This window comes from Poecilia formosa, unplaced genomic scaffold (genome assembly GCF_000485575.1).
Source record: "Poecilia formosa unplaced genomic scaffold, Poecilia_formosa-5.1.2 Scaffold340, whole genome shotgun sequence".
In the NCBI taxonomy this organism is placed as follows: Eukaryota; Metazoa; Chordata; class Actinopteri; order Cyprinodontiformes; family Poeciliidae; genus Poecilia; species Poecilia formosa.
The window spans coordinates 251,053-272,105 of NW_006800279.1; the positions used below are offsets into that span (position 1 = coordinate 251,053).

The 21,053-nt window shown below is 42.7% G+C and overlaps 1 protein-coding gene across 2 annotated transcripts in view; it reads left to right on the forward strand.

The window, feature by feature from the left end:
- Positions 1 to 21,053, forward strand: part of birc6 (baculoviral IAP repeat containing 6) — a 71,191-nt gene that overhangs the window by 4,674 nt on the left and 45,464 nt on the right. For both annotated transcript variants that reach the window (XM_007573917.2, XM_016661701.1), the window contains exons 3-30: positions 148 to 285; positions 2,465 to 2,658; positions 3,423 to 3,534; positions 4,347 to 4,429; positions 4,535 to 4,760; positions 4,849 to 5,018; positions 6,331 to 6,389; positions 6,540 to 8,174; positions 10,706 to 10,855; positions 10,959 to 11,184; positions 11,542 to 11,702; positions 12,273 to 12,404; positions 12,707 to 12,838; positions 13,125 to 13,291; positions 13,548 to 13,681; positions 13,791 to 13,952; positions 14,692 to 14,823; positions 14,910 to 15,007; positions 15,100 to 15,247; positions 15,341 to 15,474; positions 16,149 to 16,295; positions 16,368 to 16,555; positions 16,977 to 17,285; positions 18,201 to 18,300; positions 18,446 to 18,660; positions 18,761 to 18,969; positions 19,127 to 19,479; positions 19,588 to 19,807. In XM_007573917.2, coding sequence (XP_007573979.1) covers positions 148 to 285; positions 2,465 to 2,658; positions 3,423 to 3,534; positions 4,347 to 4,429; positions 4,535 to 4,760; positions 4,849 to 5,018; positions 6,331 to 6,389; positions 6,540 to 8,174; positions 10,706 to 10,855; positions 10,959 to 11,184; positions 11,542 to 11,702; positions 12,273 to 12,404; positions 12,707 to 12,838; positions 13,125 to 13,291; positions 13,548 to 13,681; positions 13,791 to 13,952; positions 14,692 to 14,823; positions 14,910 to 15,007; positions 15,100 to 15,247; positions 15,341 to 15,474; positions 16,149 to 16,295; positions 16,368 to 16,555; positions 16,977 to 17,285; positions 18,201 to 18,300; positions 18,446 to 18,660; positions 18,761 to 18,969; positions 19,127 to 19,479; positions 19,588 to 19,807 — 6,134 coding nt within the window. The remainder of the gene's footprint in view (positions 1 to 147; positions 286 to 2,464; positions 2,659 to 3,422; positions 3,535 to 4,346; positions 4,430 to 4,534; positions 4,761 to 4,848; positions 5,019 to 6,330; positions 6,390 to 6,539; positions 8,175 to 10,705; positions 10,856 to 10,958; positions 11,185 to 11,541; positions 11,703 to 12,272; positions 12,405 to 12,706; positions 12,839 to 13,124; positions 13,292 to 13,547; positions 13,682 to 13,790; positions 13,953 to 14,691; positions 14,824 to 14,909; positions 15,008 to 15,099; positions 15,248 to 15,340; positions 15,475 to 16,148; positions 16,296 to 16,367; positions 16,556 to 16,976; positions 17,286 to 18,200; positions 18,301 to 18,445; positions 18,661 to 18,760; positions 18,970 to 19,126; positions 19,480 to 19,587; positions 19,808 to 21,053) is intronic.

Genomic DNA, 21,053 nt, shown 5'->3' on the forward strand with positions numbered 1-21,053 from the left:
TAGATAATTTCACACGATTTATTTAGATGTGTTTACTCCTTGGCGAAGGAGGAGGAGGTGATTGATTTCAGTTCCCTACAAGAACTTGGACTTCATGAGAAAACAGGGCAGGCTTTTTTCCTAACAGAAATGTTTTTGTTTATTTAGGCGCAGCAAATGCTGTCTGCGTGTCAGGAGAAGATCGATGTGTCCAGCACTGAGGGGTATGAACTCTTCATCAGCCAGCTCAAAGAAGGTTTGAAGAATACCTCACATGAGACTGCGGCCAATCATAAAGTAGCTAAGGTAAGCTAATGAGAACAGAGTGTGGTATAAAGAGACAATGCAGCAAATTTCTGCTAAACATGTTGCAGTGTTGGTCACATTTATTGGCATCTCAGATAAAGACTTGTGAAAATCCTTCATATAAAAGTGCATATAAAACTATGAGTTCAACAATTTATTTCCCTTGTAACTTGAAGGCCTTTTCTCGAACCTCTTTCAAGACTTTTTTGTGCTTTTGACAAATGAATGAGGCTATGACGCCAGCTAAACCGCTAGTGGGCTGGTTTTGAAGAAAAATGAAACAAATAAATGAAGGGAAACCAAAGTGGTTTAAAACTCCCCTTATCGTCACCACTGGGGGGCAGAATAGCAGAAAGAGGAGAGCTCAGATGTAGCATATCAGCAGTATAATAACTTTTTGTTAAAAAAAATAAATAAATAAAAATAAGCAATGAGGTTAACAACAGCCAGGGTAATGCAAGATTTGTTTGGAGGAGACAGACCAGGATCTAACAGAGCAGCTGTCTCCTGGCAACCCAGGCTGGTGGGTCATCACTTGAGGGAAGTTTGATTGTAATGAGAGAGGAGGATTTTGCAAAGAAACTACATTTTTGTGGGATCTTTGTTTTTTGTGATATTTTTTGAGTTGGTTGTTTTACAGACGAATGCTGATGTGACAAAACACTGTAGCTGATTCACCTGTAGCAGCAGCAGTGGTGGTATGAGCATGCTCTGAAACAAAGCGTCTATCCTGATGTGTTGGGTTTTGAAAAATGAAAGTTGTCTATATTGATGAACATTGCAGTTTGTTGGAAGAACAGAGAACTAAAATACTGTGTAGATTCACACTTAGAGCAACAATTGACATTTTCAGGTGGGGATGCTCTGATTAGGTTTTTTGCTGCTGATTGCGATCACTTATGAGAGCCAATTGCTACCGATCACCAATACGAATCACATGGATTGGCTGTCAAGTTTTCTCTTTAGGTATAGATGCTGCTATGTGATCTGGCAAAGTGGATCCATACAATCGCCTAATTTAGGCAAAAAGGTGCTAAAAACATGCAGTATTCAGTCAAAAAGACAACTATAAAACCTGCGATCAGTAGTACAATAATTAACAGTAAGTCTCTCAACATCCTAAAGTATACACAGTCAGATGAGTCTCGCAACACCGCCTATATCAAATAACATCCAGTAAAAAAGGAAACATTCATTCAAAATCAAATGTAGGTTGCATTAAAATAAACAATCCGAAGTTACTAAATTCAAACTGCCTGTAAGCATGGCTAATTACACTGGTTCTGATTGGTTGTTTCTGTCAGTGATATTAGTCTGCAGAATATACTGAGGAGGACGAGGAGCTTGATTTTTTTTCTTTTTTTTTTTTTCCCCCGCCCAACAAATTTTTTGTCTCGCGTAGGACAGCAAAAATTTTAGTACATATGTTAAAACTTTTTTTTAAAGTTACATGCAACTTAAAAAAAAGTTGCATGTAACTTATGCGATACAGGTGATCGGTTTTTGTGATCGGCAACAAAAGAGAGTGATCGGTGATCACCGATCATATTTTGTCACAGAAATCAGCCGAGTATGATTGGTGGCCGATCGAGCGGCACACTACTATTTTCAGTTTATGATCAGAAAATATGAAAGAAAAGCTCCTGATGGTTTTACATTAAGTGGGTATAAACTTAATTCAGACACAGGTAGTATGTTTTAATCCTATACAGTTTGGGTCATAAACTGTCCAATATAATGGTGAACATGTTTATTTAGCAAAAAATTGGCCAGTGGTGTCTGACATTCTTTGATATTGTGTCAGAATATTCTCATAAAATAAGGGAATAAGAATCACTGAGCCTAATTTGAGTGTTAAGTTTTTCGGTCTAGTTAAAGGCCAAAAGGTCGAAGAACAATGCTAGTTTTTACAATCCCAGATTGCATTTGTATGATTGGTGTGGCTACTGCAGGTGTTGAAGGATCATAGTGCTAAATAATGATGAAAGGCTATGGACTCTGCAGCAGGCACTCTTCTTGTTTAAACCTGCTAAATTTTGATAGTTTGATTCTTGTTTTATGTGCACAAACTTGTTGAATAAATCAAACTTTGATCCTGGTTGTAACTTTATTTTATGAACACTGTTATTGTTCACCTTGTTTTTCTTCCTCTATCATTTTCTCTATTGCTTTTTTACAGTGGGCAACGGTCACTTTCCATCTCCCCCATCATGTGCTGAAGCTAGTGGCTGGAGCCATCGTCAGCGAGCTGAAGAAGATAAACCAGAACGTAGCTGCCTTGTCTGTAGCCTCCTCCATCATGGACAGGCTCTCCTACCTCTTGTCAAGCGCCAGGCCTGAGCTCGGGGTGGGCCCTGGACGCTCTGTAGATAGGTTAGGCCACTATATTTTTACCTTATGAGTCTAGGAATTAGCTTGTTTTGGGTGTTAAATGCTCAACTTTTCATAGAATTCCATTTAGCACATAAGCATAATTTAAAAATTTCAGTTTCTGTAATCTTTTGATGTAGCACATAAACACAGAAAGGTGCAGAATGTAACTTTTATAAAGAATGTTTTTTTGTTTTTGTTTTTTTTACATATTTGTTAAAACCGTCACGTCATTGTGACAGTATGTTACCAGACAGAGAATCTGTAAAGCGATCCATCTCCTCAAAGCCAGGAAAAGGGTCTTAGCGCTGTCAATCAACCTTGTGTAATCAGTGCTAATGGTGGGGAAGCAACTTACTGTTACAGAGAAACTGTTTATCTGCCGTCATTGGTGGCTATGCTAACTAGCCTGAGCATTTACAACAGCATCTGTTGACAGGGAAAAACTGGCAGCACCGCATGAGATTGTGACTGACTGTGTTAAGTCTTGGCTCTGATTGGTTGTTTAGCATTGGGAGATTTTCCCCCCCCCACAGATAATCTGTCTTGTCACAACATGGTGACAGCGTCAACAAACATGTAAAAAAATACATATTTTCTCTAAAAGTTACACACTGCAGGTTTATGGTTCCAACTTGCAGTGTATTTCAGGCAGCGTTGAACATATGAAGACAATTTCACATTCTGCAAATAAAACCGATGCACTGGTCATTTCCAGACCAGCAGTCAAAACACGGTTTGCTTCTAAAAAGCGTTGCTTTCCGCAGATCCCTGATGTACAGCGAGGCCAACAGGCGGGAGACGTTTACATCATGGCCACACGCTGGTTACAGATGGGCTCAGCCTGATCCGATGGCTCAAGCAGGGTTTTATCACCAGGTAACAGGCAGACACATTTTACTATGCTAACATATCTAAACACCAGCATGTAGTGAAGCGACTGTTTGCCTAAATGACAATGCAAAGCATCAAGGTGGTATTTGAGATGATGAGTCTATATATCTACACTAAGGCTGGACAATATGACTGAAAAACTTATAATGGTAAAAATGGTAAATGGACTGAACTTGTATCGTGCTTTTCCGCTAACTACTCTGTATGTTTCACTCGTGAGCTACTGAAATACATCAACTTTTCATAAATATTAAAATTTATTGAAAATGACTGTAGTTAAGGACTGCTAGAGTGATGCAGGTCATCCCTGAAATTCTGATTCATAGAATCTCAAATCTAAATCTGCACTGTGTCACAGAGAGTAAACACAATAAAAACATGCTTTATCTGCAGCATCGGTAATTAAAATGGCACATTACTGAAGTATTAAAATTGAATAAGATAGGTACACTTAATGATATTATATTAGGTAATGCATATATTTGTGTTTAGGTCAAGGGTCAGGGGTAGTTATTAAGGAAAGAATATTTATCAGGACGAAATGACATAATTAGTGTAGCCATACTTTTGCAGAAGTATGCAGTCAGGTTTGTAGCTTTTCTACTAGTGAAGCAAAGTTTGGGACGAGTTTTATTTTGGTTCCTGCTTGTTCAGTTAGTTCCATGGCCTCTCTTCTCCCACTCTTTGCATGTTGGGCGTCGGTAGCAGCACTAAATTCAAACATCAGTCAGCAGTTAATATCCTTTCTATTTTTTATATTTACAAGTTTTATTGCCATTCTATCTTTCTGTCCACAGCCTGCCTCAACAGGGGATGACAGAGCTATGTGTTTCACCTGCAGTGTGTGTCTAGTCTGCTGGGAGCCGACGGATGAACCCTGGTGAGTGGAGTACAAATATTAATAGCAGTTAGCCGCCAGCTACAGTATCGACGTCGTCGTTTATGGATGCGTCACTTGCTAACAGCGCTTGCTTGTGTCCCCCAGGTCTGAACATGAGAGACATTCTCCCAACTGTCCATTCGTGAAAGGAGAGCACACTCAAAATGTTCCTCTGTCGGTAACCCTGGCGACCAGTCCAGCTCAGTTCCCCAATAGTCCTGACAGCTCAGACAAGATCGCCTGCTACGGATTTGGCAGCTGCCCACAGTTCCTAGCTGCTGCCACAAAAAGGGGCAAGATCTGTATCTGGGATGTTTCTAAAATGATGAAGGTAAGAGCTGTTAATACACGAATCTGACGTCTGACCTATTTTCACTGCGTTAGGTCTTTGGTTAGGACAGCAATTTTGTGCTCAACAGGTGCACCTAAAGTTTGATGTGAACCCATACGACCCGGCCATCCTCCGGCAGCTGATCCTGTGCAGTGGTGAGCAGGGCCAGCAGGCGCTGACCGAGTCTCGAAGGCCCACTCTCACTTGGTTGGAGGAGTCCTCTTCCTGCTCTGACCTGCCCAAGCTAGAGGGTGACAGGTAAGGCATAAGATAGTCTATAATGTCATACTGGCTCTATTTCGTGTTAGACACAGGAAATCATTTCTGCCTGTAGCCATTAGACTTTATAATGCCTAAGCCTGAGTACCTTAAATCTAATTTTTTCTGCACTCATTTATAGATTATTTATAGATTAACATACTTGCATGTGCTTGCTTGTTATTTATTTATATTCTATAAATCTATAACACAAGCAATTCTGTCAAAGAAATCATAACTGCAGTAAATAAAACAGATAAATAAAACAAAATGACTGTTTCAAACACTGTGACCTCCAAGGAAAAACAACATTCATCCTTTGCACTTTTTACTCATAAAATCAATAATGGTTATTAGTTTTTTGAGTTTCCAAATAGTTTTTTAGTTCATCTCATGTTCAAGGTGCATGGTGAGAAAATATTTTTTCTTAAGTTTGTGACTCTGGAGAGCCACATATATTGAACTTTCTAGATGAAAGTTGTGTGCTTAAATTTAAAAAATCAAATCAAATATATTTTTTATACTGACAGCAATGTGAAAAAAATGTTCAGTATTGAATTTCAAGATTTATTCATAAAATGTATTAATAAACATACAGTAGCTGTTTATTAAATGTTTAGAAAATCTATTAATAGGTATTTTTATCAATACATTGTGCCACAATTGGCACTTTGGGGACATTTGTGATCTTTATGTGGCTCAAAATTAAAATTAGTTTACACTCCTGATTTAGAGGCACCAACTGAGAACTTCCAGAGCATGGATAACACAGTCACCACCCAGAGGCAAACAAATGTCGCCAGATTGAATACCTGTTTAAAAATTGAAAATTTAAATAATATGTCAAGTTGAAGAGGTTATAACAAATGTTGTTTAAAATGCTATAGCCTGGAGATCTGCAAGTTATTTAATTACAACCCGTTGGTGTTGAGTCCAGTCAGAGTATAATCGGTCATAATTATACATTCAAATTAAAAAATACTTTATTGATCCCAAATTGTAATTCAAAATACTGAACCTTTAGTAACATTCGGGTAAATGTTGTCATGTTTGCACTAGTTCTGACCAGCACTGTTAATCTAATATGGACGTTTAGTCACTAGCATTGCTTTTCCTATGTTAATAGTACTTTTTCTTTTTTTTTTTTTTAAATTAATGAACAGCGGTATGAAATTGTTCAACAAACCACAGGAAGAGCTAAAAGTTAAAATGACTGTAAAAACACACACACACACACACAGTCACACACACAGTGGCAACTGGTTTGAATTTATTGTCTCTTTTGTTCTGATGTTCTTAATCACTTTTTCAGTGACGACCAGCTGGAGGACTCTGACAGCGAGGAGCCTTCACGATCAGAATCGATAACAGGTAAGTAACTGTTGTTAAGGTACTGCTTACCCTTCATGAAATACATCTACGTTTTTCCAGAGTCTGAGCAAAAACATTTTAAATTATCAAACGTCAAAGGTCTCACAATACAGTTTAAACAACCTCCCTACTGTATTGATCATGTTGCAGGTCAGCCATCCCAGTGGGAGAGCATGGACCTGAGTCTCAGTGTGACAGCGCTCAGTGTGCTACAGCAACCAGAGAAACTTCAGTGGGAAGTAGTTGCCAGTGTTTTGGAGGATACTGTCAAGGACTTGGAGGAGCTTGGTGCAAACCCCTCATTAAACCAAACAAAGGCCAACAGCCAGGCCAAACCAAAAGACAAGGTGCCTGACCACCACAACATTCCCTTTCCCTGCTTGCTAGCTGGAGGCCTTTTAAGCTACCGCTCAGCCTCCATAACCCCCATGGCTGTTCCACCATCTCCCTCAACTTCAACACGCAGGACCACTGATGGTCCACTAAGGACTCAGGCTGCTGAGCCGCATGCTGCATCTCTACAGGAACATGGTCCAATGGAGATAGATTCTTGCCACCCTCAGTCTGGTACCCAAGAGCAAGGCTTCTCTAACTTGGCAGGTTCTCAGCTGCTGAGTCCCTCCTCTATGCCAGCTGTGCGCAGGACTGTACCTGTGCTACTGCTATATAGTATTAGAGAGGTGGATGACAAATCCTCAGGGCAGGTATTTGCTCAGATGAACAATTTAATGAGCAAGGGTCTACACGAGGAAGGCTTTACTGTGCCACAAATCATTGAAATGGAGTTTGATACACATGAGCAACTACTTCTTCAAGACCCTCCCATCACATACATCCAGCAGTTTGCTGATGCAACTAACCTAGCAGGGATAGATGGGCATGTGGACAAATGGAACACACTGGCAGCAGCAACTGTCTCCAACCCCCCTCGACCCGGAACCCTGGTACAGTGCTTAAGGCTTCCGAAGCAGCTGGAAGAAGAGAATCTCTTTGTGGACTCCATAATGCCGTGCTGGGACGGGGTGCACCTTTTGGTTGGTCTGAAGCCTTGCGGTTTTGAGTCTCTAAGTGCTTCAAACCAAGTTGAGGCTCTTAACAATCTAAACCGCCTACACTCAGCCCTTTGCAGCCAGCGCGAAACAGACTCCCTTCGCCCGTTGGCCAATGGAATGGAAGGCCATCACCCAGGGGGGTCTCCACCTCAGACCCCCTTCATAGTACCTCCAGGAAACCACCAGCAGCAGCAGGAGAGGTCCCAGAGTCGTGGGAGTGGAGGGGGCTATCTCGCACTTTACAAGCTCAACTACTCCACCCGGATTGTCACTCTGGAAGAGGAGCCGATCAAAGTACAACAAATTTGGGACCCTTGTGATGCCATTACTTCTCTAATTTTGCTCCCCCCGGATGTGCTTGATAGCAGAGAAGATGAGAGTGAAGAGGCCTCTGAAGAATCACTTCTTTCATCTTCAAAAAACGGTTTTTCTGGGCCGGGGGCAGAAATTGAGACTGCATGTGAAGCGGGCGCAACTGGAAGTGCTGGTAACATCACCAGTCCTTCCACCTCTGCCTACAGCCACAAGGAATGCAAGAAGGTAGAAATGGCAGGTCTAGGACACCTGGTGGTCACCACACAGGCTGGCTTTATCATGATATTGGACCTGTCCACTTTGGAAGTTCTGGCGAAGGTGGAACCACCCAAAAAGGATGGGTCAGCTGAGGAAACTGACCCATTTGTCTCTGTGACATACTGTTCTGGAACAGACCGCCTTTGTGCCTGCACAAAAGGTAAGGATTGTTTTCTGTTCTTGGATATTTCTGTCAGCACAGTTTTTACTTTTAAGATGGAGTGACTGTTTGGAGAGTGATTTAGACTGCTGAACTTCTACTTGAAAATAGTCTAGACTGGCCTTAAGGGTGAAAAAAAGAAAGACATTCAGACTCTCATAATAGGTCAATCATTCACACATGTCCTAAGCATAGCTGCGCTGAGATATAGCAAGAACATATACATACAACTTAAAAAATTTAGTGGTTTCATCAAATTAGTAAATGGGTAGAAGACCTTATGTAAAGCTTTGTGTTGCTTGTATACTATGAGGAAGTCTTCGGTTGGGTTTCAACACACCAAAATCATTCCTTCCTAACCACAAAAATAACCATGTTTCAGACAGAGGTATGCTGTAGCACCATAATTCTTCTTTTGCATTGAAAACCAGTTTCCACTATCCTGATAGGAAACCAGCCCCTTGTTCTATGCTTTGCTTCATGTCAGTGTCAGATTTGCTAATGTTTGGTTGAGATATATATCCAGCTCTGTGAAATTGTGTGTGCTGTAAACAACTATTCCCCACTGCGAAGAGAGAAGTATTGAGTCAAACTATATCTTTTGCCAGCAATAAAATGCCTTAAACATTCATATTGGTCCAACTTTAATTGTTCAATATTTGCAAGTGTGACCAACATGGACTGAATGGCTTCTTTCACTTCCTCCGCTTCAATTACTAAAGCTCAACACAGACTACAATTCTAAAACATGTACATTATCATTCACAACCCCTCCTTTTGTTCACTGATCGTCCCGGTTGAAATTCTACCAGAGGAATCAAATTCAGTGTGAGAAATCTCAGATGGAGGACTGAAGGGAGATGAGAATTGAGCAGAATTGTGTGCGCAATGGCCAGGCTAAGTTTTCTCAGGTCTTTGTTCTTAAAGACCCAATAATTTGATTGTTGGTTTCTCATTTTAGAGTGAAGGGGAAGAATATGTTTCTCTTCTGCTCTAGCTCCAAAACCGAACTTCAATATTGCAGTGTAGCCCAGATTTAGCCTTCAAAAATCCAATCTATGCATTTTTTAAGCTTAAAATTTAGGTGGATTCCTCGAGGCTATGTTTTCCACATGTTGCAGAGTCTTCCGGTCTGTTCCACTGCAATCTGTACAAAATTGTGAGGGAGTTTGTGAATATCCTCTCAGTAGTACCTTGGTAGATTTTGAGAATCAATAGAGAAAGTGCATCCTTTGCTGAGTCTTCTTGGGCAGGTGTGTGTAGTCTTATAACTCCAGAGGAAAACCTTAGGGGTGTGAACTGAAAAGACGGTAGAGTTCCTGATCCACCTCATGAGGTTGAAGTGGTTGCTCTGACTCAGGCTAAAATTATGTAGTTAGTAACTCCTTCCTCATTATTCTGGAATGTTTACTTGATGCTGATAAATCTATTTTTTTCTTTTCTCATTGGTTAAATAATTTAGCTGGTTTTAATTAAGTTAGTAGGGATGTAATATCTTGTGATATAAAAACATCAAATATTTCCCACTGAGGGGACTGTTAGTCAGTGTCTTTGCCTGATCAAGTTGTAGAAGATTCCCCGACTATTTTGTGTCTGAAAGAAAGCCCGAACTCCAGGGCCAATCTGTTCGAATCTTCATTGTATCTGTATAGGCTTTTTTTCACTGTGAGATGAATACATGGACGTCTGTAGTTGAATGGGGTATAACCTGAGACTCCCTCTTTGGTATATCAAAGTACAATACTGTATTTTAAGGTTCACATCTTCCAAAGCTTCAAATCCATCCGTCCGTCCGTCCGTCCGTCCGTCCACCCATTCACTCATCCCTAGTGGGGACGCGAAGGGTGCTGCTGCTTATCTCCAACTAGCTAGAAGCTTCCAACTATTTTCCTAAATCTTTTATTTTTAATCACAGCAGAGCTAAAGTGCATCGGTGTACTAAAATATTTTATATGTAAATGTAAAATTTTCCCAATTTTACCAGAGATTAATTCAGGATGTTGCAATTGTTTTTGGAGTAAAAAAAAAAAAAAAAAGAAAAAAAAGACAATATAACCATTTACTGTTTATCCAAAAATCATTTTAAAAATATTTTAATTCCATAAATGCTCGCTCAGCTGTGAAAGACACTTATGCTTATTTTGTGAGACCTGGAATTTGAAATATTTAAGTATGTCATGTTAGCATAACTTCAGTTCCTGAAAAGTTCCTGGATGTCATCTGTTGTTACTTTGTGACTGATTTTGGACAACATTACACATCAAGCTCCAAAACATAAACTATACCTTTCTACATAGTTACGGCTTACATCCTGGGGTATGGTTAACAGAACTGAATAGGTCAGCAGTACTATGTCATCAATGGACAAGTAGGATTGTTGTGCTACTGTTTTGTAACCATTTAGTTCATTAGTTCCTTTTTGGCTAAAGTCAACAGATATGATTTAACAAATAAGTTTAACAAAGTCTTGGTAGATTGTTTTTTCATTCCTTCAGATATTTTTATGTCATGGTCACTGTTTGTCTCTGAAGGTGGAGAACTTCATTTCCTTCAAATTGGAGGAGTTTGTGATGATGGGGATGATGGAGATATGTTTATAGATGGCCCCCTTTCTAAAGGGGCTGAGCCGCTGCTTGAGGGGGCCAAACCCTCCTCCAACCCGTCCAGCCCTGGAATCACAGGTAGGAGAGGGACAATAAAACACTCCGTCAGTTTTTAAACAAAAGTATGTCATGTATTATTATTATTATTATTATTATTTATTATAACATGGCCTTTGTGCAGGAGTGGACCTCCTAGTGGACCAACCTCTGACCACTGAGAGTCTGGCGTCATTGATGGAGTTGACCCGGTTTGAAACGTTGACGCCGCGTTTCTCGGCCACCGTTCCACCGTGCTGGGTGGAGGTGCAGCAGGAGCAGCAGCAGCGGCGCCACCCACAGCACCTTCATCAGCAGCACCATGGCGATGCGGCCCAACACACCCGCACATGGAAGCTCCAGAGTTACAGGTGGCTCTTCGGGCAACTTTTTCACTCACCTCTCACGTCAGTCAGGGCTGCCACCAACAAATGTTTTTAAACTGAACGGTCTAATATAGTGGAGAACCGTAGCAACAGATGTTCTTCCAAAAATCTAACGCTATTTCATTTTTTTGTAGTAAACTTTGGCTTTTATTTGATTTTATTGTATTGCACTGGTTGTGAAAATGATTTCAAATATTGAAGGAACCACAAATGAATCCGTTAGAACAAAATGCTCTTTTTAAGAAACTTGTGTTTTACACAGAAAAAAAAAAAATGTCATAAAGTTTAAAACAATTAAGGAAGCTGACTTTCTGTTTCTAATGATGATGTTGTGTTTTTCAGCTCCAGCTGGGATGAGCATGTGTTTGAACTGGTGCTGCCTAAAGCATGCATGGTGGGCCACGTGGACTTCAAATTTGTCCTGAATCCCAACATTGTCAACATTCCTCAGATCCAAGTCACTTTACTGAAGAACAAAGCACCAGGGCTGGGAAAAGTCAGCGGTGAGAGCCAGTTTCTTTCCCAGCACACATTCCCCGCAAATGTCTTTACTGTGTGGGAGGATAGGGACAATTAATAATGAAAAAAAAAAATGACAATCATCATTATTTGGTGAAAAAGAGGTTATATATTAGACTGTTCAGAAAAGTAAGTGTAAACTAGTACTTTACACTTCTTTCTGCTACTTCAGGTGCCGTCTACCTGGGGATGCTTTGTAGCAACATTTGTCGCTTTTCTTGTCCTTCTACTGTCTTGACAAAACACTGCAAAACCAATGTGGATCCTTCACTGTTAGGACTCTGATAGACTTTTCCTTCCGTCTGAAAGACAAGACTTCCTGCTGCTCAGGAGCTTTAGATCGCCTTTTAAGCCTACCACATTGTCTCTTTGAACAGCCAACACAGGAAAACCTAGTACAACACCATCGCTATGTTTACTCAAAAAGCTTTGAGAACATAAACATGGACAAAAGTTGGACTTGACCAGCCTTAAAGCCTACCGTGCCATATGAGGATGAGCACTCCGTACAGTAGGATTAAACCAGTGAATTTATTATTTACTTTGTTCTACAGATACAGCGGTGGACAGACAGATCGCTTTTCCTCTCTCAAACGTCTTGCAGGCCAACGGGGACAAGAACACCCAGCCTCTTCTGCAGGACTTCACAGAAGACATCCACTTCATGGACATTGAGGAGACATCAGGTGAGAAATGACTGTAAAATTCAAGATGAATAAGTTCATTATTGGCCTACGGTTCACACTTAAGGAAAATATCAGTCCTCTGAACTTTTCCCACTCTTTCATGAGGTCTTAAAGTAACCAGGTGGAGCCTCATTAAGGTGTGTTTTAATCCAGTTGGGTCTAGTGAGTAAATCTTGTTCTTTAAACTCTGCTGAACTGAAGACCAAACTCTGTTTTCCTTCTCTCGTCTCTCGGCTGGAGTTCAGGTTGCTGAAGCCGTTGAAGCCTCTGAGTGATTCAGCGGTTCTGTGTGTCTTTTGCAGGATCGGTGCTGTGTCCATTCCTTGAGGACCATAAGGAGGATATTTTGTGTGGGCCGGTGTGGTTGGCCAGTGGGCTGGATCTTTCTGGTCACTCTGGCATGCTGAGCCTCACCAGCCCCAAGCTGGTCAGAGGTAAACACAATCTGCTGCTTTCAACTGAAACCTGCCTTTCCAGTTCTGTGAGATAAACAGCTGATGGATGCTAAAGATAGCAACCACAAAGCAAACACTGGTTGGATTTTTTTAAGTGTTTTCTCTGCTATGTTTGGTTGGTCTCTCCTGCAGTGTAGTAGCAGTATGTTTCTATGTGTTTTTGTTGGAAGTGTTAAGTTATCTCCACATCCACGGAATGTCTTCTAACTAAACACGACGTCACAGCTGAGGCGTCGCACCTATTAAATATGTGCTTGTGCTGCAGGCATGGCGGGAGGGAAGTACCGCTCCTTCCTGGTTCACATCAAAGCGGTGAGCGACAGTAGCATGGAGGAGAGCCCGAGGCCCGTAGTGAGGATGCCCAGCGCCAAGCCTCAGAGCTCCAAACCTCACTCATTGTCCTCCCTGCTGCAGCAGACCCAGGCCTCCAAGGTGAGACTGTATGCTGGTAGTTAAACTCCTGGGCGATTTGGTTCAGTTTTAAGAATATCTTACAAACTTTAGTAAAGGCTTGCTTGAGGAATTATTCTGTTTTAAATTATTTCATGGAACTAGTGCAAAGCTCTGTTATGAGGTAGGCAGATCTCACAAAAGCTGCCATGTCAGAACTGTTAAGTTTTTAAAACTGCAGCACGTGACTCCGGGTGAAGTCCTCATCACCGGTTGATTTCTTGATGATGTAACGTAGGAGAGAGCTGCTACGGGGAAGGCGGAGGGATCAGCGCAGTCAAAGAAGGTGGAGAACCTGCGAGGCTGCGACCTGCTGCAGGAAGTCTCAGTCACAATCAGAAAGTTCAAGAAGACATCAGTGCCCAAAGAGAGGTGTGCCCAATGTCATGTTGGACATAAAACCATCTACTGGAAGTATACTTGTCTTAGCATTAGCGTCTGGGTGTTTGCTCCCAGGTTAACAGATGTCTGTGCTTTTCAGGGTCCAGCGCTGTGCCATGCTGCAGTTCCCAGACTTCCATGAGAAGTTACTGGATGTGTTGTGTCATCACTTAGAGGGCACCCCAGCCAATGAGCACGCTCAGAGCCTGATTCTCGACATCCTCTGCTGGCTGGCGGGGATGTTCTCCAACGGACCCTGCAGGCAGGCCTGAACAAATGGCGATCAAGTAGGGGTGTAACGATGAAACCAGACGAGACGATCAAATCATTTGAAGGAAACTAAGGAAGGAAGGAAACCTCCTTTAGTTATATTTTGTGCTTCCAAACCACACCAGCTGCTTAAAGTGGACTGGCAGCAAAAACTACAAGTCTTCTTATGTGGAGTTTATAACAGACCAACCACTTTATAAAGTGAGGCGCTCGCTTGAACTCGATCATCTGTACATTCCAGTTCATCCTAGTTGTCAAACAGTGTGTCAAATATAGTTTGTTATTCAAATTGGTGACACAAACAGCAACGTTGTGGTGGTCTGAATAGGCCTGTCATGATGATAAAGTTTACTGGACGATAAATTGTCCCAGAAGTTTTTGCGATGAACAATTAACTTCAAATTCTAATGATCATTTAACAGTGGAATTGGAAGACATTTTAAACAGCCAAAATAAATAAACAAAACAACAGGAACAACAAATAAAATGAATTGAGACCAAACCACATGTCTGAAGACTTTTATCATCCAGTTTTTGGTAGAGAGAGAGAAAGAAAAGAGAAAAACGAGAAATTGCAGAAATGGAAATTATTGAGCTCATTTTAATTGATCATGCAATTAATTTATTGCTTATTGCGCCAAGCCCACATCTGGTATCGTTACACCTCTACCCATATATTTCCTCTAATCCTGTAGGACTTCAATCTGAAGTATCCTGCTGTCTGTTTTCAGCATCAGGGAAGGGAAGGAGGGCCTGCTGGCCAAAACCAGGAGTCGGTTAACTGACATCGTGAGGGTGTGTTTCTTTGAAGTGGGCCGCAGCATAGCCCACAAATGTGCTCGATTTCTTGCACTTTGTATTAGGTAAGAAACGCGTAATAGTAGTCCGTTTGTGGGGACTGGAGTCTGTGGTTTCTATGGCAACCATTGTTTTCTGTCTCTTCATTCAGCAATGGGAAAGGAGAGCCAAGTCAGCAGGGGTTTGGCATCAGCCTTCTGAAGGCTCTGCTGGATAACATGGCCTACTTGCCTGCCGCAGCAACTGGTGGTGAGTACCTGAGCACGCTGGCAGAGCCCCACCCCCACCTGTTGTACTTTTATTTCACCCTTCGTTCGTTTCTCCACGGTGTCTTTGGACAGGCTCGGTGTTTTGGTACTTTGTACTGCTGAACTATGTGAAGGAGGAAGACCTGGCAGGCTGCAGCACAGCATGTGCCTCCCTGCTCACCACCATCTCTCGGCAGCTGCAGGACCGCCTCACCCCTCTGGAAGCTCTGCTGCAAACCAGGTATGGTCCGACTCGGCCTGGAGCTGCTCCACAGGTGAGAAACGTTTACACTGCTTAGCTTGGTTTTATTTGGATTGTCTTCCATCCCCTCAGGTATGGTCTGTACAGCTCTCCATTTGACCCGGTGCTGTTTGACCTGGAGGTCAGTGGCTCCTCCTGCAAGAACGCCTTCAACAGCAGCATCGGGGTCCAGTCCGATGAGATCGACCTCTCTGAAATTCTCTCAGGTAGAAGCCGGGCTTTGTGCTGAACTCTTTCTCATCAATGTTAAGTAATTGTTGAGTCAAAACAAACTACTATATCTCATTGAAAAGTTACTTGTAAGTTAGTTTTATCTTATTCCAAGTGTATTGCAATATTTGCACAATAAACTAGACCAAACTACCTGCCTGATGGCAAGTCAGAATTTGAAGTAGCAAGGGTTGCCATGGCAGCTGGCGAGCATTGATCGATAGCGCTAATCGGCTTTTCCCCTTTTCGGACCATTCTCTGTAAACCCTAGAGATGGTTGTGGGTGAAAATCCAAGTAGATCAGCAGTTTCTGAAATACTCAGACCAGCCTGTATGGTCTGAGTTTTCAGAAACAACCATGCCAAGTTCAAAGTCACTTAAACCACCTTTCTTCTCCATTCTGATGCTCAGTTTGAACTGCAGCAGATCTTCTTGGCCATGTCTCCATGCCTAAATGCATTGAGCTGCTGACATGTGATTGGCTGATTCAACATTTGCGTGAATAAGCAGTTGAACAGGTGTACCTAATAAAGTGACCAGTGAGTGTACGTTCCAGCCATAAAAATGGTTGATTTCAAACTGTTGTGTTCAAGTAAAATTGGCAAAAGCCTGATTTAACTAGAGGAGACAGGAGGAGGATGTATGATTTTTGGTCTGAACTGTTTTGCAGGGAATGGGAAAGTGAGCAGTTCTGCAGCGGCAGAGGGCAGCTTCACTGCACTGACTGGACTCCTGGAGGTGGAGCCCTTGCACTTTACCTGCATATCCACCAGCGACGGCACACGGGTGGAGCGAGATGACGCCAGCATGTTCACTGGTAGCTCTTCCTCGCTTTTTACCAAACTTTTGTTCGGCTTTCGTCTGCTAAACTTGTCGTTTTTAAACCCAGTGAGTACTTTTGGTGTGACTCCGGCGATGGGCAGCCTGTCAACAGGGACGGTTGGAGAAGCTTCAACAGCTCTGAGTTCTGCAGCTCAGGTGGCCCTGCAGTCCCTGTCGCATGCCATGGTCTCAGCCGAGCAGCAGCTGCAGGTGCTGCAGGAGAAACAGCAGCAGCTGCTGAAGCTCCAGCAGCAGGTGAAATTCTCATCAGATCCATGCCAATGCACGACATCCGTGTTTGGAAGTCATTAAAGGGGTAGTATTATGTAAAATCAGCATTTTTGAGCTTTACGTCATGTGTTGCCTTGATTCTTTCATTCATGTATTCATGTTTGAGAAATTGCAACCATTCAGTTGTGAAAGACTCATCCACTCAGCTCCTCCAGACTAGCCAGCAGCAATTAGCAAAAACTTGGTGTCACTATAGGATAGATGTATATAATTTTTTTTATAACTGAAGGCAGCATAGTTGCTTGATTGTGCTATAAAATGGCACCATGTGCTTGTGATATACATAATACTGCCCTTTTAATCCCTGCTAAAAATGGGGTCAAACCACTTGTCAGTCTTTTGGTTTTATGATTAAATCTGGTGTTTTTGGTTTTTGCTGAAGCAGAAAGCAAAGCTGGAGGCCAAGCTTCATCAAACCACCTCTGCTGCTGCCGCTGTGGCTTCTGGGGTTGGATCCATGAGTAACTCTGTGCCTTCCAACTCCTCCGCCCCGGGCTTCTTCATTCACCCCTCCGACGTCATCCCACCGACACCGAAAACCACGCCCCTCTTCATGACCCCTCCCCTCACGCCGCCCAACGAGGCGGTGTCTGCAGCGTTCAGCGCAGAGCTGGCTCACCTGTTCCCTGGCCCCATGATGGACCAGGGGCCCGTCAACATGGCCGCACACAAGAACACGCAGAAAGCCAAGCCGGTCAGTAACCTGGGCTGAATGTCACATCAGTTTTAGTTCTGATTTGAAGAGCTCAGGATTCCAACAGTCTGCTGAGCGACCAAGGCTGACACTGACTGGCACCATCCTCTCATAGCTTATTTCTTGTGATTATTGTTTATCTGGAAAACTATAAAAACATTAGTTCACAACAAAGGAAAGAAATCCTTTAGCTTTTTTCTTTTAAAAGTAAGTCTATCAGTTGCTCTTACTGGTCTTTCAGGGGTGAAACTGCAAATCACTAGACCATGAATTTGTGCAAATTGGATTTATTGCGCTAGGACGAGGTGTTTTTTTTTTTTTTTTTTAGTTGTATCAAAATTGCTGTGTTTCACAAAGCAGCAATAGAAACACTTTTTGCATCACTCCAGTTTGTATACAGCAGTTTATTTGTAGACACTGGCCTCCATGGACGATGTGCAGTTGGCTCCACAGCATTGCTCAGTTCATCAAATGTTGATTTTGTCATTTGAAAGTGTTGAATCCATAACTCTTATGTAAAGTCAACTTCTGCAATTTCCCAAAAACCCAGCCTGTATATCTGCTCTCAAGTATAAGAGTCTTGCTGATGTCTCCTTTGATTGCTGGTGATGGGTGCCAGTGACATGCCTGAAAATACAAATATATCTCATGTCAGTGTTTACATCTGTCGCCTCCATAATTTTTAACACCTTTTTTTTAATGTGAAGTGTGATTTTTAATTATATTTCTTATTTAACAGAAATGCAGCAATTGCAAAATTGTGTGTTTACAATGTTAACAGATTAGCAGAAAAGTTTTTCGCACAGTTGTAAATGGATGGGCAGCTACTGCTTTTTTAGCTTTCCCTTAGGTTGCTTGTTTTAAACAAAGTAAAGATGTTGGTTTGTGTTGAATTCAGAGGGTTTTGTGTTGCAGAGCCCCATGGGCAGTGGCCTGGCTCTGGCTATTTCTCAGGCATCTCACTTCCTGCAGCCTCCTCCACACCAGTCTATAATCATAGAGCGGATGCACTCTGGTACGTAACGTTGACTACTGTATCTGCACACGACATACAAGTTATTACTTTATTTATTATTATTTATTTATTTTGTGGATGATCTCTCCTTGACAAAACACAGTTTGTGATGTAACAATCGGTCTTATTGTGTGTTTCTGTGCAGGAGCCCGACGCTACGTCACCCTGGACTTTGGCCGCCCCGTTCTGCTGACCGACGCTCTGATCCCTACCTGCGGAGACCTGGCGTCTCTGTCCATCGACATCTGGACGCTGGGCGAGGAGGTGGACGGACGCAGGCTGGTGGTGGCCACCGACATCAGCACCCATTCGCTCATTCTGCACGACCTGCTGCCACCGCCTGTCTGCAGATTCATGAAGGTCAGGTTCTCTGTATTCTGGTGAGAATTGTGGGGCACGTGATTCCGTCCCACTCCATAGGTCCCAAAAGCCAATTAATGCATCCGAGCTGTTCCTTCAGATCACTGTGATTGGACGCTACGGCAGCACCAGCGCGCGAGCAAAGATCCCGTTAGGCTTCTTCTATGGCCACACGTACATCCTGCCATGGGAGAGTGAGCTTAAACTAATGCATGACCCTCTGCGGGGAGAAAGTGAGGCTGCCAGTCAGCCAGATGTGGATCAGCATCTGACCATGATGGTGGCTCTGCAGGAGGACATCCAGTGCAGGTGATTCATGGAGAGGGTGGGGACAGATCATCAGCTGTTAAGAGAACCGGATGGAAATGTGTGGTGTTGGTCAAATTCAGTTCTCACCAAAGACCTCAAACTTTAAACAGCAGCAGAAATGGTGGAGGTAATTAATGCCCTCTGCTCTGTTCTCCAGGTACAATCTAGCTTGCCATCGATTGGAGACTCTTCTTCAGAACATCGACCTTCCGCCTCTGAACAGCGCCAATAATGCCCAGTATTTCCTACGGAAACCAGACAAGGTGGTAGAAGAGGATCAGCGGGTCTTCTCAGCCTATCAGGACTGCATCCAGCTGCAGCTGCAGCTCAACCTGGCCCACCATGCCGTCCAGAGGCTGCGAGTGTCTCTGGGCGCCAGCCGCAAGTCTCTGCCCAGGGCAAGTGACCCGGAGGCCCAGGGGCTGGTCCACAGCTCCTCCACTGAGCAGCTCAGGACAATCATCCGTTACCTGCTGGACACGCTGCTCAGCCTTCTGCACTCCAATAACGGTGAGGCGTGGAGCACTGACTGAGATTTACTTTAAGTAATGACCGTATTATGGATGTTTTACATGGTTTGCCCACTTGATTCATTGATTTGTGTGTTTGTGCTGTCAGGACACTCGGTCCCCTCGGTGCTCCAGAACACCTTCCATGCCCAGGCCTGTGAGGAACTTTTTAAACACCTCTGCATCAGCGGAACGCCGAAAATCCGTCTTCATGCTGGACTGCTGTTGGTGCAGCTGTGTGGGGGTGAGCGCTGGTGGGGCCAGTTCCTCTCCAACGTCCTGCAGGAGCTCTACAACTCTGAGCAGCTGCTTATCTTTCCCCAGGACAGGTAGGACGACACAGGAGCCACTTCTCTGCCTTTGTTCCACAAGTTGCCTGAATTTGGGCTTTAATGAGTTCTGAATCTTTTACACTTAACTTCCACAAGGACATGAAGCTTTAGTTTGAGTAGTTGGAATGAGCCCTGGGCTCCACTGGTCAGCATCCTCTTTCGGTCTGCAGCAGCAAATAAGTTTGTGTATTTTGTTTCCAAACTTGTTTTCCTGTTCGTGGTTTCCTATTTCTGTTGCTGTGGATATATTCATTATATATCATAAACCTGCAAATTTAGAGTGCAAATTTCTAAATAAAATAAATAACCAGACAGCTTTTTACTACTGCCTTGCATCACAGAGTCATCATGATTGACTTTGAATTGGATGTAGTAATGCAGCTTTGGTGACAAAGTAGTAAAGAAGTTCTGACCTGCAGCAGGGCAGAAGGATTTAAGGCAGTGATGGAGACAGGAGGCTGGTTGTATTCTGGGATGTCAGTGACCGCAGCAGTAGATGACAGGAAGTTGAGGAATGGGAAAAGGTTGACCTTTTTCTGATGTGGTCCGCTCTATTGTGTATAGAGAATGCACTTGGTGGGACGGACACATTTCTTGACTCTCACAGATCAGCTGTAAAGACCACAGGGGCAAATTTTAGAGCATTTATCATCAACAATTTGCTTGCTGAAGTTAAGCTGTGTTTATTAGTTTCTTATGAGAAATTGCTGCAACTAGCAAAATAAAAAGCGAGCGCAAATATTCACTTTCTGTTTTCAGGTCCGGTGAATAAATGCATCATGATGTGAGAAAAAGAGACTGAATGGATTTTCTCTTAGCAAGAATTATGAAGTGGTGCTTTCACTGCAAGAAAAATGTTCAGTGATCATATTTTCAGGGTCTCATGGAGGTATTAATTGTTTCAGAAAAAGTAGTATGTATTATTTTTTTTGCCCTATTCCCTGCCAAAGAAAGGAGAAGCATGATTGTTTCATCCTCAGTGCACAAAGGAGCGTTATCGTAGGTCCTTCCTCCCAGCAGCTGTTGCACTTTATAACCATCACTGCTCCCAACAAACTCACTGAGTGATTATGCTATTTTATCACTGCTTGTGTTTTTCTGCCCAATTACCTGCACATTATGTATATATTTTTTAAAAATCATTCTCAGTTGGACAGTTTTTTAATTGAATGCTATTTTTATCTTCTTGTGCTGTAAATGTGTCCAACATCTGTCCATGATGGTGACTCTGCAGGAGGACATC